This window comes from Artemia franciscana, chromosome 5 (assembly GCF_032884065.1).
Source record: "Artemia franciscana chromosome 5, ASM3288406v1, whole genome shotgun sequence".
NCBI classification, from domain to species: Eukaryota; Metazoa; Arthropoda; class Branchiopoda; order Anostraca; family Artemiidae; genus Artemia; species Artemia franciscana.
In genome coordinates, this window is record NC_088867.1 from 7,948,081 (window position 1) to 7,963,214 (window position 15,134).

At 33.4% G+C, this 15,134-nt stretch overlaps 1 protein-coding gene and 1 long non-coding RNA gene across 3 annotated transcripts in view; one reads left to right on the forward strand and one right to left on the reverse strand.

The window, feature by feature from the left end:
* Positions 1-222: 222 nt before the first annotated feature.
* The window catches only part of LOC136026944 (uncharacterized), a 31,713-nt gene continuing 16,801 nt past the window's right edge, over positions 223-15,134 (reverse strand). The window contains exons 1-2 of one of the 2 annotated variants that reach the window (XR_010617459.1): positions 1,858-2,080; positions 223-370 (exon numbers count right to left, since the gene is read on the reverse strand). This is a non-coding gene — a long non-coding RNA (uncharacterized LOC136026944). Of the gene's footprint in view, positions 371-1,857; positions 2,081-15,134 lie in introns of those variants that run through there. The other variant, XR_010617460.1, reaches the window with a different exon arrangement.
* Positions 1,531-15,134, forward strand: part of LOC136026943 (tRNA-uridine aminocarboxypropyltransferase 2-like) — a gene marked incomplete in the record, with an annotated part of 42,715 nt that continues 29,111 nt past the window's right edge. Inside the window, 1 exon segment of the mRNA XM_065703803.1 lies at positions 1,531-1,748. Within this exon segment, the coding sequence (XP_065559875.1) occupies positions 1,669-1,748 (80 nt within the window).

Below are 15,134 nucleotides of genomic sequence, written 5' to 3' on the forward strand. Positions count from 1 at the left end.
AGGAAAGGACATCATTGCTGTCAATGATTATTTGGGTTTACTCAATCCAAAAGTAAAACTGTTTTGTTTGTTACTTAAGTATGTTTTACCCTTTGTTAACAGACTAAAGTTCAAATTGCAGACTGCAGGTGTAAAAGTACATAAATTAAAGTCTAGTGTTTTATCCTTTCTTCAAAAAACAGGATCTAATTTCATTAGTGAAAGTCAGCTAATGTTAGGAAAAACCTGTATATTTAAAATTTATTTTTCAGATCATCAAAACTTCAGGAACATACAAGATATGCATTTTGTTGCAGAATTTCAACTATACGAGCTTGAAAGCATCAAAACGGTTGACAAGGGCCAAGTGCAAGAGTTGAAAAAGTCTGTCCTAGAAGAAAAAATTTTTTTTTTCTTATATTTAAGATGTTTAAAGAATACTCCCTTCATATCAATCTTGAGAGGTTAAACGCAGAGTAAAGACGTCTTCCTTTTAGTATAAGCAAGATAGATTTGAAAGTCTGTAGTCAATTTTTGGTAGTGTGTTACCAATTTGAAAGATGGGGCTGATAGTCCTTCTTAACAGTTTTTGTCGAATTTTATGCTGACAGTTACTTGTCTGCCTCATTTCAGCATTGGAGCAGAGCATCAGTTTTCTGAGTTAAAAAAAGTAAAAAACCCATTCCGCAATAGAATCAACCCGAAAACTACTTCTGATCTTCTGCATGTCAGAAGATTTATTCTCGACCCAAGCTCAAGGGAAGTCCCGGATAGCCCTCTAAGAAAAGTAAGTTAACAATGTTCTCGAATTACTTATTTTTGCTTCGCTATAAAAGTATCTAATAAGTTGGGTCTTATATTTGGATTAAAAGTAAGTTTAAAATTAAGTCTAAAGCGAATTACTTAAGTTGTTTGTTTACATTTTAATGAATAAAAATGCAATCTTTCCTTGTCTTCTTCTTCAAAGTGTCCTAAATTAGATCCAGATAAATGACAAATTGAAAACAAACTAAGGCACGCCTTAGCAAAACTTAAGCAAATACACCCTATTCATAATATGGTCCTCATTTATTTCATTCTTCTGAATTCTTGGGAGTTTCGTTTACAAAAAGGTGATTGAAGATCACCTTTTCGAAGAAGAAAAGGTGATTTAATGGTTCATTTTTCTTTTGTGAGAGCCCAGTGTGATTTGAAATTGCTCGAGATAAAAGGCCAAATTGTACACAAATCAACTGGATGTTTTCAATGCACGGCCGTCCAAGCTTTGCAAATAAAAAAAGATTCCAATTAATTAAAATTTAGAAACAAGGGGGGGGGTTTCAAATTTTTTAATTAAGATACAAAAAGGTATCTCTGAAAATTTGAAGGAGGGATCTTTTAAATAAGATTACATAAAAATATTTTCAAAAATATACAGGCCCAAAACTGCCCCTTCTCTAAGTGCCACTCTTAATAGTGAATTAAAGGAACTTGAAAAAAGATTTTCCTGATAAAAGTTACAGAACAGTTACATTTGTAAGAGTTTGGATGTTACGAAATTTTCCGACCCCAACCCTGCGCATTGAGCAATAAATTTAAATCTTATAAATGCTTTAATTTGTCAGTTTTTCGTTTTAATCAGGAAGTTGAAGTTTAAACTTGGGATTTTTATGAAAGAGAAACTGATTATAGGAGAAGAGACCCTTCAAAATGATTATTGAAAATCTAGAGCTGAGCTCCTCCTTACATATTGAAGATTCATCAGGCAGAAAAATGTGTGAAACATGCAAGTATGCTCTAGGCTATGACCAGTCTGATGATATGTTCTAATCTAGCCTATAGGGGAAGATTCTAGATTAACCGACAGTGAAGATATTTTAAAAAACAGAAATAGCTTACTTTTGAATCAGAAATTTCATCCTGAACCCAAATATAAATTTCATGTAGGTCTATGTTGCAAATTTACTGTATACCACCTCCATAATAGTCAAACATATACCATGAATTATAAATACTCTGTGAATCTCTATGTTTTTCTCCAAATTGATTCAATAGTTTACCAAAACAATAGAAAATTCATTAGATAGGCTAGGCCTATGTACAATCCAGGGTATGTATTTAATCATTAGGGGAGGGGATATATATATATATATATATATATATATATATATATATATATATATATATATATATATATATATATATATATATATATATATCTATATATATAAAAATAAGTTGTCTGTCTGTCTGTCTGTGGATGGATCAGGTGACGTCACCTGAAAAAACTGGATCAGGTGACGTCAAAACTGAAAAAACTAAAAAAAGGCAAAAACTACAAAAAAAAACTAAAAACTAATAAAAAAAATAAAAAAGCTAAAAAACTAAAAAAACTAAAAAAAGGCAAAAACTACAAAAAAAACTAAAAACTAATAAAAAAGCTAAAAAACTAAAAAAACTAAAAAAAGGCAAAAACTACAAAAAAAAAACTAAAAACTAATAAAAAAAATAAAAAAACTAAAAAAACTAAAAAAACTAAAAAAAGGTAAAAAACTAAAAAAACTAAAAACTAAAAAAAACTAAAAAAAGGAAAAAACTGAAAAATAAGCTAAAATAAAGGTAAAAACCAATAAAAAACTAAAAAAAAACTGAAAAAACTAAAAAAAGGCAAAAACTACAAAAAAAAACTAAAAACTAATAAAAAAAGTAAAAAAGCTAAAAAACTAAAAAAAACTAAAAAAACTAAAAAAAGGTAAAAAACTAAAAAAAATAAAAAATAAAAAAACTAAAAAAAAGGAAAAAACTGAAAAATAAGCTAAAATAAAGGTAAAAACCAATAAAAAACTAAAAAGAAAAAAAGGAAAAAACTAAAAAAAATTTTCATCTAAAAAACTAAAAAAAACTAAAAAAGGTAAAAACTAAAAGAACTAAAAAAGAAAAAAATAAATGACGAAACTCAAAGAGAAAGCGACCAGGACAAAAGGAATGTTCGATTAGCAATCAACAAAGCACCAGGACACAGGGAGTATAAATGACGACCAGGACATAAGTAAAAAAAAAAAACTATCTATATATATAAAAATAAGTTGTCTGTGGATCTGTGGATCGTGGATCAGGTGACGTCACCTGAAAAAACTGGATCAGGTGACGTCAAAACTGAAAAAACTAAAAAAAGGCAAAAACTACAAAAAAAACTAAAAACTAATAAAAAAAATAAAAAAGCTAAAAAACTAAAAAAACTAAAAAAAGGCAAAAACTACAAAAAAACTAAAAACTGATAAAAAAGCTAAAAAACTAAAAAAACTAAAAAAAAGGCAAAAACTACAAAAAAAACTAAAAACTAATAAAAAAAATAAAAAAGCTAAAAAACTAAAAAAACTAAAAAAACTAAAAAAACTAAAAAAAAGGTAAAAAACTAAAAAAACTAAAAACTAAAAAAAAACTATAAAAAAGGAAAAAACTGAAAAATAAGCTAAAATAAAGGTAAAAACCAATAAAAAACTAAAAAAAACTGAAAAAACTAAAAAAAGGCAAAAACTACAAAAAAAACTAAAAACTAATAAAAAAAGTAAAAAAGCTAAAAAACTAAAAAAACTAAAAAAAACTAAAAAAACTAAAAAAAGGTAAAAAACTAAAAAAAATAAAAAATAAAAAAAAAATAAAAAAAAGGAAAAAACTGAAAAATAAGCTAACATAAAGGTAAAAACCAATAAAAAACTAAAAAGAAAAAAAGGAAAAAACTAAAAAAAATTTTCATCTAAAAAACTAAAAAAAACTAAAAAAGGTAAAAACTAAAAGAACTAAAAAAGAAAAAAATAAATGACGACACTCAAAGAGAAAGCGACCAGGACAAAAGGAATGTTCGATTAGCAATCAACAAAGCACCGGGACACAGGGAGTATAAATGACGACCAGGACATAAGTAAAAAAAAAAAATTAACAAAACTAAAAAGAAGGTAAAAACTACAAAAAAACTAAAAAGAAAAAAAAACTAAAAACTAATAAAAAAACTAAAAAATCTAAAAATCTAAATAAACTAAAAAAGAAAAAAAAAGGAAAAAAATAAAGGAGAAAAACAAAACTAAAAAACGAATGTATATACAGACCGGTACACCGGGATACAAATGACGACCGGGACACAGGGAATATAAATGACGACCGGGACACAGGGACACAACTACAACGAGGACACCGGGGGAAACAGGGGGATATAAATGACGACCGGGACAAAAAAACTAAAAAGAAAAAAAAACTAAAAACTAATAAAAAAACTAAAAAATCTAAAAATCTAAATAAGCTAAAAAAGAAAAAAAAGGAAAAAAATAAAGGAGAAAAACAAAACTAAAAAACGAATGTATATACAGACCGGGACACCGGGATACAAATGACGACCGGGACACAGGGAATATAAATGACGACCGGGACACAGGGACACAACTACAACGGGGACACCGGGGGAAACAGGGGGATGTAAATGACGACCGGGACACCGGGACAGGGAATGGTCGATTAGCAATCACCATCAACAAAGCTCAAGGGCAATCATTAGAATCATGAGGTATAGATTTGAATACAGATTGTTTTCCCATGGACCATTATATGTTGCATGTTCAAGAGTCGGTAAACCTGACAATCTATTTATATGCAAAGACAATGGGACAGCAAAGAATGTTGTATATTCGCAAGTTTTACGTAGTTAAAACCATATATATATATATATATATATATATATATATATATATATATATATATATATATATATATATATATATATATATATATATATATATATATTCACAGGTGGGACATAGGGACACAACTACAATGGCGCGTAACTATTATGGCGCGTAACGACTTACGCGCGCGGGGGGGCTTGGGGGGGGCGCGAAGCGCCCCCACCAACTAGGTGTTGGGGTGGCGCGAAGCGCCACCCCAACAGCTAGTATATATATATATATATATATGTTTGTGTGTGTGTTACTATATAGGCTATATACAAATCCCTAATTTAGCCAACCAGTATTATAAGCCTTGGAGCCCAACTCAGCATATTAAAAAATGTTAAGAAAACAATTCTTACTCCATAACATGCAGAATAATCAAAGTCAATATGTTTTGCAGGGGGAGAACTCTTATCATCAATTCTTTCCTTGTTTTTCCAAGAAATTCATAGAATGTATGTATTTAACAGGTATATGCCCCAACCCCCTAATGTGCAAATATAAACCTAGATTGCATCCTGAATCTAAATATAAAATTCATTTGCATCACAAATAAGCCATACTCTCATATTACCTTTGTGGTGGATATTCACTGCATCCTGTTACTTATGCTGAGGAGCCTGCTGCTGGTGCTAGTTCAACTCTGGAGTAGGTCAAGCATACCCTTTCACTTGTTCCCCTAAAGTCATTAGTCTTCTTTATGTAGAACTTATTAGTCCCAAGCTCAAAGTTAGGATGTCTCTAGTCTCCCCTTATTTACATTAAAGAAATTAAAGTTTTGGAAGATGTGCCACCAAAGAGATATCCAGCATATAGGAGCTTTTGTACCCTTCAAGACTAGCAAAGCTAAAATTCCCAATACTCATATACAAGAGAAATAGTAGTGAATCCTTTCTAACCAATAAATTATTGAAGGCTTATATCCTCCCAGTATTATCTCCTATTGTTGGTCCTAATTCAAGAACTAGAGGTCATCAAATAGAACTTGTTTAGCAGTGTATCTTATCCAGAGTCCATATTTAATTCTTTTCCTCAAGAATTATCAGCAGTTGCAATAAACTTCCTGACTCCCTGAAGATACAGTCAATACAGAATTCATTGACATTTTCAAACAAAAACTGGATGCTGAATGGTCCTCTAAAGAGTATAAGCTCAACTGGGTATCTACTGATTGTCTGATTGCCTGATTGCACCTGGTCACTGAATAACACAGAAAACAGATTCAATCATCAACTCTGGAGCTTCACAAGGAGAAGTCCTTAAATTGCCAAAGGTGGCAATTTAAGGTAATAGTAAAATATTAATTTGAGAACAAATTTACAGGATTTTTTACATTTACAGGAAAATCCTGAAACTCCTCAAAATAGGTATCCCAGCAAAACAAAAAGCCTAACATTAGGACCACTTTTGTTGAAATTCCAAAATAAGAAACTTACATACCTACCTTGAACAACAAGGAAAATCACAATTTATATATGGGTAGAAGAGATGCATCCTCTTTTTTCTTTTTTCATTTATATTTTTTCTTTCTTGCTAACAGTATACTGAAACATCATAAAGAATTGTTTAATGTGTGGCTTAAATGCTAATTTTTATATATAATTAGTTTTTAACAAACTCTTTAACTTCACATCATAGTTGAAAAATAATAGACAAGAAAAAAACTTATCTTTTGGGGCCCCATTAAGTTCTCAAAATGAAATCTGCCCCAGAAGCAATTACTGAATTTGGAAAGAGTAAAAAAATCAGCATTATGTGATGTATTTATTTTCTTCATAGCTAAATAATATAAACATATATAAATTATACTTTAAATTATATTATAAATATAGTTAGGTAAATTATACTAAATAATCTACCCATTCAATTCATTAAAAGAACCTCTCATACAAAGTATGAAAACATGGGATCATGCCTAAAATGTTCTTTGGATGCTTAGGTACCCCCCATCCCCATAAGAGAATGTATTGGCCAGCACCCTAGCACATAATATGCAAATATTTGATATTGTCATGATTTATTGGGAAAATGGTCTACAATATCCACAACATTCATGTTATGGATACATGGATACATTCAGTATCAATGCTGATAAATTTCTCCATTATCAATGCTGATAAATCTCACCATTATATTATCTATTCTAATATAAATCAAATATTTATTCTAAATATAGTCTAATATAGTCTAAATATAATAAAAAAAATATAAATATAATAAATATAAATATAAATATAAATAAAATATAAATATAGTCTAAATATAGTCTAAATATAATAGCAACTGTTGTGACAGTCAGGCTATACCAAATCACCCACATGCTGGGTAGCGCAGGCCCATTTAAAAAAGTATACTGATATTGCAGGTTTACCATTATCTTTTATGCTTATTTTTTCCTTTTCAGTTGGTTTATAATGCCAAATAAAGTAACTAGAACAAAAAAAAATGCAAACTTTTAAACACAACATAATCTTTGCCTATATTTGATCCCTTTACATGGGAGGGTGTGTTAGCAGTGATTGTTATATAAAGAAATAGCACTGAATAGAAAAATCCAATGGTATTTTCCTTTTTTCCTCTTTGATTATTGCCTTATACTGTAGCCTATGTTTACAAGAAATAGATTTAAATAAGTTATAGACTAGCCCACATTAGAGTAAATGTTTTGATATTTAAATTTATCCACTATCTAAAAGATAAACATAGCCTACCATTCAATGCAACGTTTCACAGTCTTTCCAAGTAACCCTCTCCAAACCTCTTAACATCTTCAGTGATAGTCATAGTACCAGCCATTATTGCTCAAAGTGAAAATCCAAGAGCTATTAAAACTTTGCTATCAATTGAAAATCCTTTAAATATGCTTCACAAAAAGAGCCATAAAGCACTGGAAACAAATTAAAAAAAAAAGTCATTGGAATGTGAGTGGGACTGTCCATCTTACTCATCCATCCACTGATGTTAATCCCACCCAAAGTTTGCTATTGTTGTCATGAAGCACAACAGATCCAATATGGAGCTTAATTTTGCTCCAAAGGATGAATTAAGGTAACTGATAGTTCTGTGTCCATTCAGTCTTACAGATGCCACCTTGACACGGAATAGGATAAGAGGTAGTGGAAGTTTAACTAGAAGTAATTAATTAAAGAATATTGTTGGTCCATTAGACTAATCAATTTGAAAATTTACAAATTCCACATTTAAAATACCAATAAACGATTTTTACTTGCCAGTAAGTAGATGTGATCAGTGTACCAGAATTGAAGACACCCAAACTTGTATTTAAGTAATTTTATCTCATTAAATAAGCAATAGTCATGTATGTAGACCTATATCTTGATTTTTTTTTCTAAGAAACAGCACTACAATTTTTTTCAGAAAATTGGCTATTTGCATGTTCATGTGTGAGAAAAATAATCTAGATAATTTGTTACTTTGGGAAATTTGTTTTCCCCCTATCCGACCCTCTTTTTATTTTATTTCTTTTTGTAAATTAGCTGTTGACTGAAAATAGTAACTTCTGAATGTTGAAAGCCTTGAGCATAAGTAAAGGAAGTCTTGGGTTCTTAATTGCTTTTTGTCAAATGCTAAAATTTAATGGCAGAAACATTACTATAATAATTTATGTACCTGGTAGCTGTGAATTTGCTTAATGATTATAGTTTGTTTATTAACAGTTTTTGCAATAAAGTAGTCTAATAGCTCATTTTCAGGTGTGAAAAAAATGGTTCATATAGGGACTTTGGGAAAATTTGTTTAAGGGTTTAATTAATTTTGAAAAACATTTTTCATGCAAGTGACATCACAAATACCCAGACATCCAATGCACTATTGGTTTTACTTTTTACTGTAATAAAGTAAAATTAAAGTTGTTTTAGAAACAAGATTAAATATAGTGTTTCTTGTTACTGAGTAAAGCTTAGCTCCCAAGTACTTTGTTTAATCAGGTAGGTTAAACAGGTTAACCTACTTTAAATAGTAGGCTATTTATTCATGATTATGGTTTATAAAAGAAGGAAGTTAGATTCTGAAATTATTGAAAATTTCACTATAATAATTTGTATACCAGGTAGCTGTGAATTTACTTGATGCTTATAGTTTGTTTATTAACAATTTTTGGAATAAAGTAATAGCTCATTTTCTAGTGTCACAGGAAAGAATCTATGTTGGTCATGGCTTTGGAAAATATGTTTAAGGCTTCAATTCATTTTCAAAAACATTTTTTGTGCAAATGACATCACATATGCCCAGACATCCAATACACTTTTGGTTCTACTTTCTACTGTAATAAAACAAAATTATAGTTGTTTTACAAAAGAGGTTAAAAATAATGTTCCTTGTCACTGAGTAAAGCTTATCCTCCAAGTACTTAGCTTAATCATAGATAGTCGGCTATTTATTTTTGATAATGTTTTATAAAAGCAGGAAATTAGATTCTGAGGTTATTGAAAATTTTATTATAGTTGAAGCTCCTGTATAAACTGAAAAAATTGCCCCAAAAAATACATAAAGGCACATAGAATACTGATAAGGTATAGCTTGGCAGATAGTGACCTGGTTGACTTAAGGTCTCTTGCCTTGTGATAATACATGATTTCTTTTGTTTTTTTCTAGAAGTGGAACTTTAGAAAAAGCTATTCAGTATCCTCTCCAAATATAATAATCATCACCATTTTGATTGCACCCCAGACCACAACCCCTCAATATGGCCAGAAATAGCCTTTGGCTATATACAAAATTTTGCTAATCTGGTCTGCCAAAATCAATTAGTTTGACTATTTTTTGTGCTTCTTTCTCCTCAAAAGTTGTTTCATTATGCCAAATTAAGCCAATAAAAATACAAACAGCGTGCATGTTTTTTTCTGTATGATATCTAAGAGCTATAATAAGAAATCTAAGAGCTATAATGTGATATCTAAAGAGCTATATTAAAAACATTAAAGTGCTATATTAAAGCAAAGATGAGTATAAATAAAGACATATAATTCTTGAATTTAAAACCAACAGAAACTAAATTGAATAATCAAGTCAAACTTGAAACGAACATAATTCACCACAAACAGAGACAGGGCTAGTGACCCAAAGCCTTCTGAATGCTGAAGCGTTTGTAGAACTCTGACCATATGAGAAGAGACAATATTATTCAAATTGTTTGAGCATCTGCATAATTTTTTAGCCTTCTGTAGGGTTGATGCCATCATGACCATCATCATGTTACAACTTTGAATTCAGACAAATATGGATTGATAATCCTTTTATAGGAATCTTATTGTAGCTTTTATATTTTGTTGTAACTGGTTGCCTGTCTAAATAAATGTATTTTGAGTTCATTTTTAAAAAAGAAATTCTATTCTATTAAAAAAGGACATCAAGAATTGATACAACCAGATTTGTTCTCTGTTTGAGGTTCCCTTGGTTCTGAAATCCAAATTGCTTCTTGGTCTAAAATATAAAAGCAAATCAGCCCAATAAAATAGAATGTTTTGCAGTAAGAATCAATATAATCACAGTTTCAAAATTTACTTTCCTTGATAATTTCCTCTTGCCCCCCTCCCATCCAGCACTGCCTCGAAATTTCAACTGTATTCCCTAAGCTGATAATTTCCTCATGCAAGATAGCCTACTGTAATTATGGTACTTTTGTATCCTGTATGCACTAAGTGTTTTTGGATTGAGCTCTCTGCTTTCCCCAAGTCATAAACTTAGGTCAGCTTGTTCCCCTTCAACATTCCCTGAAAATTTCAAATTAGTAGCCTAGGCCATTTCCGAGATTTTGTAGGTATGCCGTTTTGACAACCTGGCATCCTATAGTGCCTTTTTATCTATCTTGGTTTCTAAACGTGCATGAAGATACACTCCACAGGAAGTTATGGTGTAAAAACCTTGTATATGCTTGGATTTTAGATGATGATGGGCATGTCATTTCCCTTTCTCCAAAGCTAAATTTGACCTTTTCTTACTCTGGTCTCCTCCTTTCCTTGCTCCCATAGTACCTAAAAGTTTTTACTCGATTTCTCAAGCCATTTCCGAGATATGAGGCCTACATACATGCTCTTTTAATGACCAGAATATGCATAAACCAAGTCAGAATACCACACGGAGTCTAATCTCAAGTCAGAATTATAAATTCATATAACCCACCCACCTTCCAATGCTCCCTCGAAATTCAGGGATAAAAGACCCAAAAAAGACAAGCGATCTTAATGAAAATCACACTATCTCATTTAGCATACAAGAGAACCCTAGTGTAGAGGCATCAAACTCCTCTCTGCAACAATTTGGAATACATTTTTCTTTTTTTCATCTGAACAAACATCATGTATTTTGTATTTTTTTTTGCCAGGGGTGATCGGGAAAAGGTTAATTTGACCTGAAGTTAAAAGTCCTATTGCCCTTTCTAAGCAACCAAAAATATTGGAGGGAAACTAGTCCCCCGCGTACACCCGTTTTTTCCTGATAATTTCTGGTTAGAGTTTTGAGATAGCTATTTGATTCAGCAGGCTATATCAAAAAGTCCAATATCTATACCTTTGGGGATGGCATGATCCCCAAAGTCCCTGAGGAAAGGGTTGTAAGTTATGCTATTCGCCCATTTGCCCATTGTTTGCCATTTCGGAACCTAGGCAAAATTTTCGGGAGGAATTTCGGTGGAGGGATTTTCCACGGGGGTAATTTTCAGTGAGTTGGAAAGTTTGTGGGAGGCAGGGGAAATTTTATGAGGGGGGGGGCTGTAAGTTATGATGTTTGCCCATTGTTCATATCTAGTATTATTTTTGGGAGATTTACGGAAAGTTTTTAGAAGGAACTTTCCAAGGGGAAGGGGGTTTGGAGAAAATTCTCCTAGAGGGGAATTCCTGGTATTATTTTTCTATACAATAAGAAATTAAATAGAAAAAAAAATAATTCAAATGAAAGCTAGTAGAATTTTCTAGGGGGAATTATCTAGGAGAGTTTTCAGCAAGGAAGAAATGGTCCGTGGGAAACTTTCTGGAGGGTAAATTTTGCATGGAGGAATTTTCTGCGTGTGGAATTTTTCATGGGGGAGGGTTTGGATTTTTTTTTCACGAAGAGTGAATGCACATTTCTCAACATTATTTGAACAACGATTAAAAATTAAATAATAAAAAAATTGCAACTGGAGGGAAGCAGCAACTTTATAGCCTAAAAGAATAGAAATTATTTCTTATATGAGGGGAGTCGCCCTCCTCAATAACTCACTTCACACTAAAGTATTTTAGAATGTTAAAAAGCTTCTTATTCTAATTAAACCACCTTTGCGTTTGAGCAGTCTCTTTTAAAAGAATAATGACAAAAAGTTGAGCTTTCGCGTAAAGAGCAAGGGCTCTTCACTTTTAACTTTTAACACCTTCCCTGTATCCACCATCTTTGCTAGTAATACTACTTAGAAACTTCGGAGGGGATATGTTTGATCGGAAATACAAGTTTTAGCTCATTTTGTAAGAGTTGAAAGTGATTTGAGAGCAGTCAGACCCCTTCCACACCTGTTCTGTTTCCTCTTTCCTCAAAGACATGTGATCGAAATTTTAGAATATGAATTTTGTTAAAATTAATCTAAAGGTCAGATGATTATGGCTCCGAGGATGATATGACTGTTTTAGGTTATGGAGAGGGCCAACAGTCAACTGAGGCTTACACTTCATTCCTAATTTAAAGGCACCTATATACCAGTGTTGCCACTCGACCGGCACCGCTCCGCGGCACCGCCCTCTTCAAAAAGCGGCATTTCCGCGGCATCCTTGAACCAAAATGCGGTAAAAACCGCGGCATGCCCAAAATTCTCGGAAAAGCTGTGTTTTGTATTTTTGAGAGAGAATGGGTGAACAATCTCGCTTTAGTATGAATGTTGATTCAGTGTCAGTGAAGTGTGGTAAAGGTCTGTCATATATTTGAGAAAACACGTGCTGTCTATCCTTCTTTTCAGCGGTCAAATGTAAGCATGGTCAGCTCAGGCCGTGAACACACATTTGTCGTTCATCGTTTTCGTCAAGCACGCAACAGAAGTAAAAGTGCAGAGGTACCAGAGCAGGGAAAGTCCACGGTGGGTAAACCGTATAAATGTGAAGTGAAGAAATTAAAACCAATTTTCCCTTGGGCCCTCAAGCCTATCCAATAGAATAATTGATGGGTAACTAGATTCTCGTATCTCAACCTTTTTCGATTAATGTTTAATGAAAATCGATATCAAAAGCTTCAAGAAGGAACATTCAGATAAATAATACAAGACAAACAGACAAGATTAATTTCATATAAATAATACAAGACAAACAGACAAGATTAATCGGACTGTTCACGTGTGTCACAAACAATATCTTTGGCCAGACCATACACAATACTTTGGTTCAAAACGTTACAGTCACGAGAAGAGGCACTAGCCTTCACTTTGAGTACACGCTTGACTAGTCCGGGTTCTAGCTCTAGCACTGACTTGCCCGAGTCAATCCCTCCTTTAGAATTGCGATTAAGGCCACACTTGGTTTTCAGTGTTGCCGAAAGAGTCACTGCACTCAGTCGGTTTCGCTCATCAGTTTTCACTTCCTTGAGCAAACTGAAGAGACGATCGGCAATAACGTTTGAGAAAAGGAGTGAAAAAAGTACTGAATCATTTTCCTGACATTTGGGAACATCCGACTACCATTTGGTGACTTCGTTTGCAAGATGTGGCGCCAGTAAACGACAGTGTCCGTGTCATCCACGTCAGGGAGATCGAAAGTACTAAGTAGAGCTACACTCGGTATAGACCGCCATTCCTGCTCTAACTTTGCTTTATTCCAAAGCGCAAAATCGTAGTAGTCGAAGAACTGACGAAGACTGGGAACTTTCAGTTCATAACTAAAGCTTGGGGTAAGAAAGTGTACCAGGTCATAGATCCTTTCAGAGAATGGAAAACGGTCAAGAATTTGTTGGACATCTTCGACGCAGAAATCCCTCGCGGGGCGACAAATTCGGAGACATTCCGCTACAAAACGGCCACTGGTAACTTCTCTCGTTTTGAGCCCACAAGGAAATCGTACCCTTTGTAGCCGATATAGACATTTTCGTCGGGAAGATAGTTCACTTCGTCATGCGGATTGATGTCAAAAGGGTTGACTGTTCTAACATATGAAGGCTTCATAAAGTTCACGGCTAATGTCTGAAGAAGTTTTTCTACCTGGGTTTTCATGAGGTGAAATAGGGGTTTTTCAGACTGGAAGATGGTGTTGAACTCATTCAGCTCTCCCAACACGTACTCGACTAAAAACATCATAACCCTCGAGTATGGGTTGTTTAGTGTCATTCTTACATGATCATTAGCATGCGAGGGATCATCAAGTACCAACGAGTCCCAGTACAACGTAAGAGTATCCCACTGTTCAAGAATACGGCGTGCACAGTTTTGAAACGACAACCAGTGTGTTGTCACGAGCCAAAGCAAGGAATCTGTGCTGTTCTACTTGAGTAAAGACTTGAAATTCCTTCCTATATGCATCTTGGCGTTTTGCACTGTGCCTGAAATGATTGCACACAGTCCGACATAGATTTTCGAGGCTCTTGGACAGTTTTTTGCAAGCATAACTTGCAACTAGGGCACACAGATGGCAGCTACATTTCACAACTGTAACCCAGGGATATTTCCCTTCAACAAGTTTTTTGACTGAGTGGTTTATCCCCATCATAGCATTTGTTGTGTCAGATCAGAATCTGACCCAGTTTTATAGAGGGACACCCGCCTTCTTGACATCATCCCTCACCTTCACTAGCTGGTTGAATAGACCAGACAATGATCCGTCGCTGCATTCGACAAGAGCGAGCAAATCTACCTGCACATTCATTGCTTTGTCACAAAAGCTGACACAAACAGCAAGTTGTTTGGCTACAGAGGAATCTGTGGTCTCTTCAATTACTACGGAGAAAAGATTCGTTTTCAGGCTTTCAAGAAGCTTTTCATGAAAATGAGAGGCCAACGCTTGTCGAGCAATATTAGTTGCTTTAGTTCTACCAAGAGTGGCCTGGCTTAGAAGATCTGGGCCTAGCATACTTTTCACAAGTCTTCAGAAAGCGAATAGGGTAGATCGTGCTCAACGAGAAATGTCACTAGTTTCGCTTCAACAGTGGCCACTCTTTCGATTTTTGAATCACCAGAAAAATGAAGACTCAATGGCATGGTCTTAGAAGACGAAGTTATCCACGCTTTTTTATTTTCTTCGTGAGCTTTGGTCTGTTTGTGCCTTTTTGCGTCGTGTTTCCCTTTTTTACAAACGAAATCCTTTTTGCAGTAAAGACAGTGAGCTAAATATCCACTGTTTTGACTGGTCTGCACCTTTCCTTTTCGTAACCATTCATTAAAGTCAGATTCTCTTTCCCACTCAGTCTTGTATCTTTGGTCTACCCTTTTCTTTGTGATCCTCGGTTTTTTGTTGGAGGGTTCACTATCGTCTGAGTCTTTATCACCGTTCT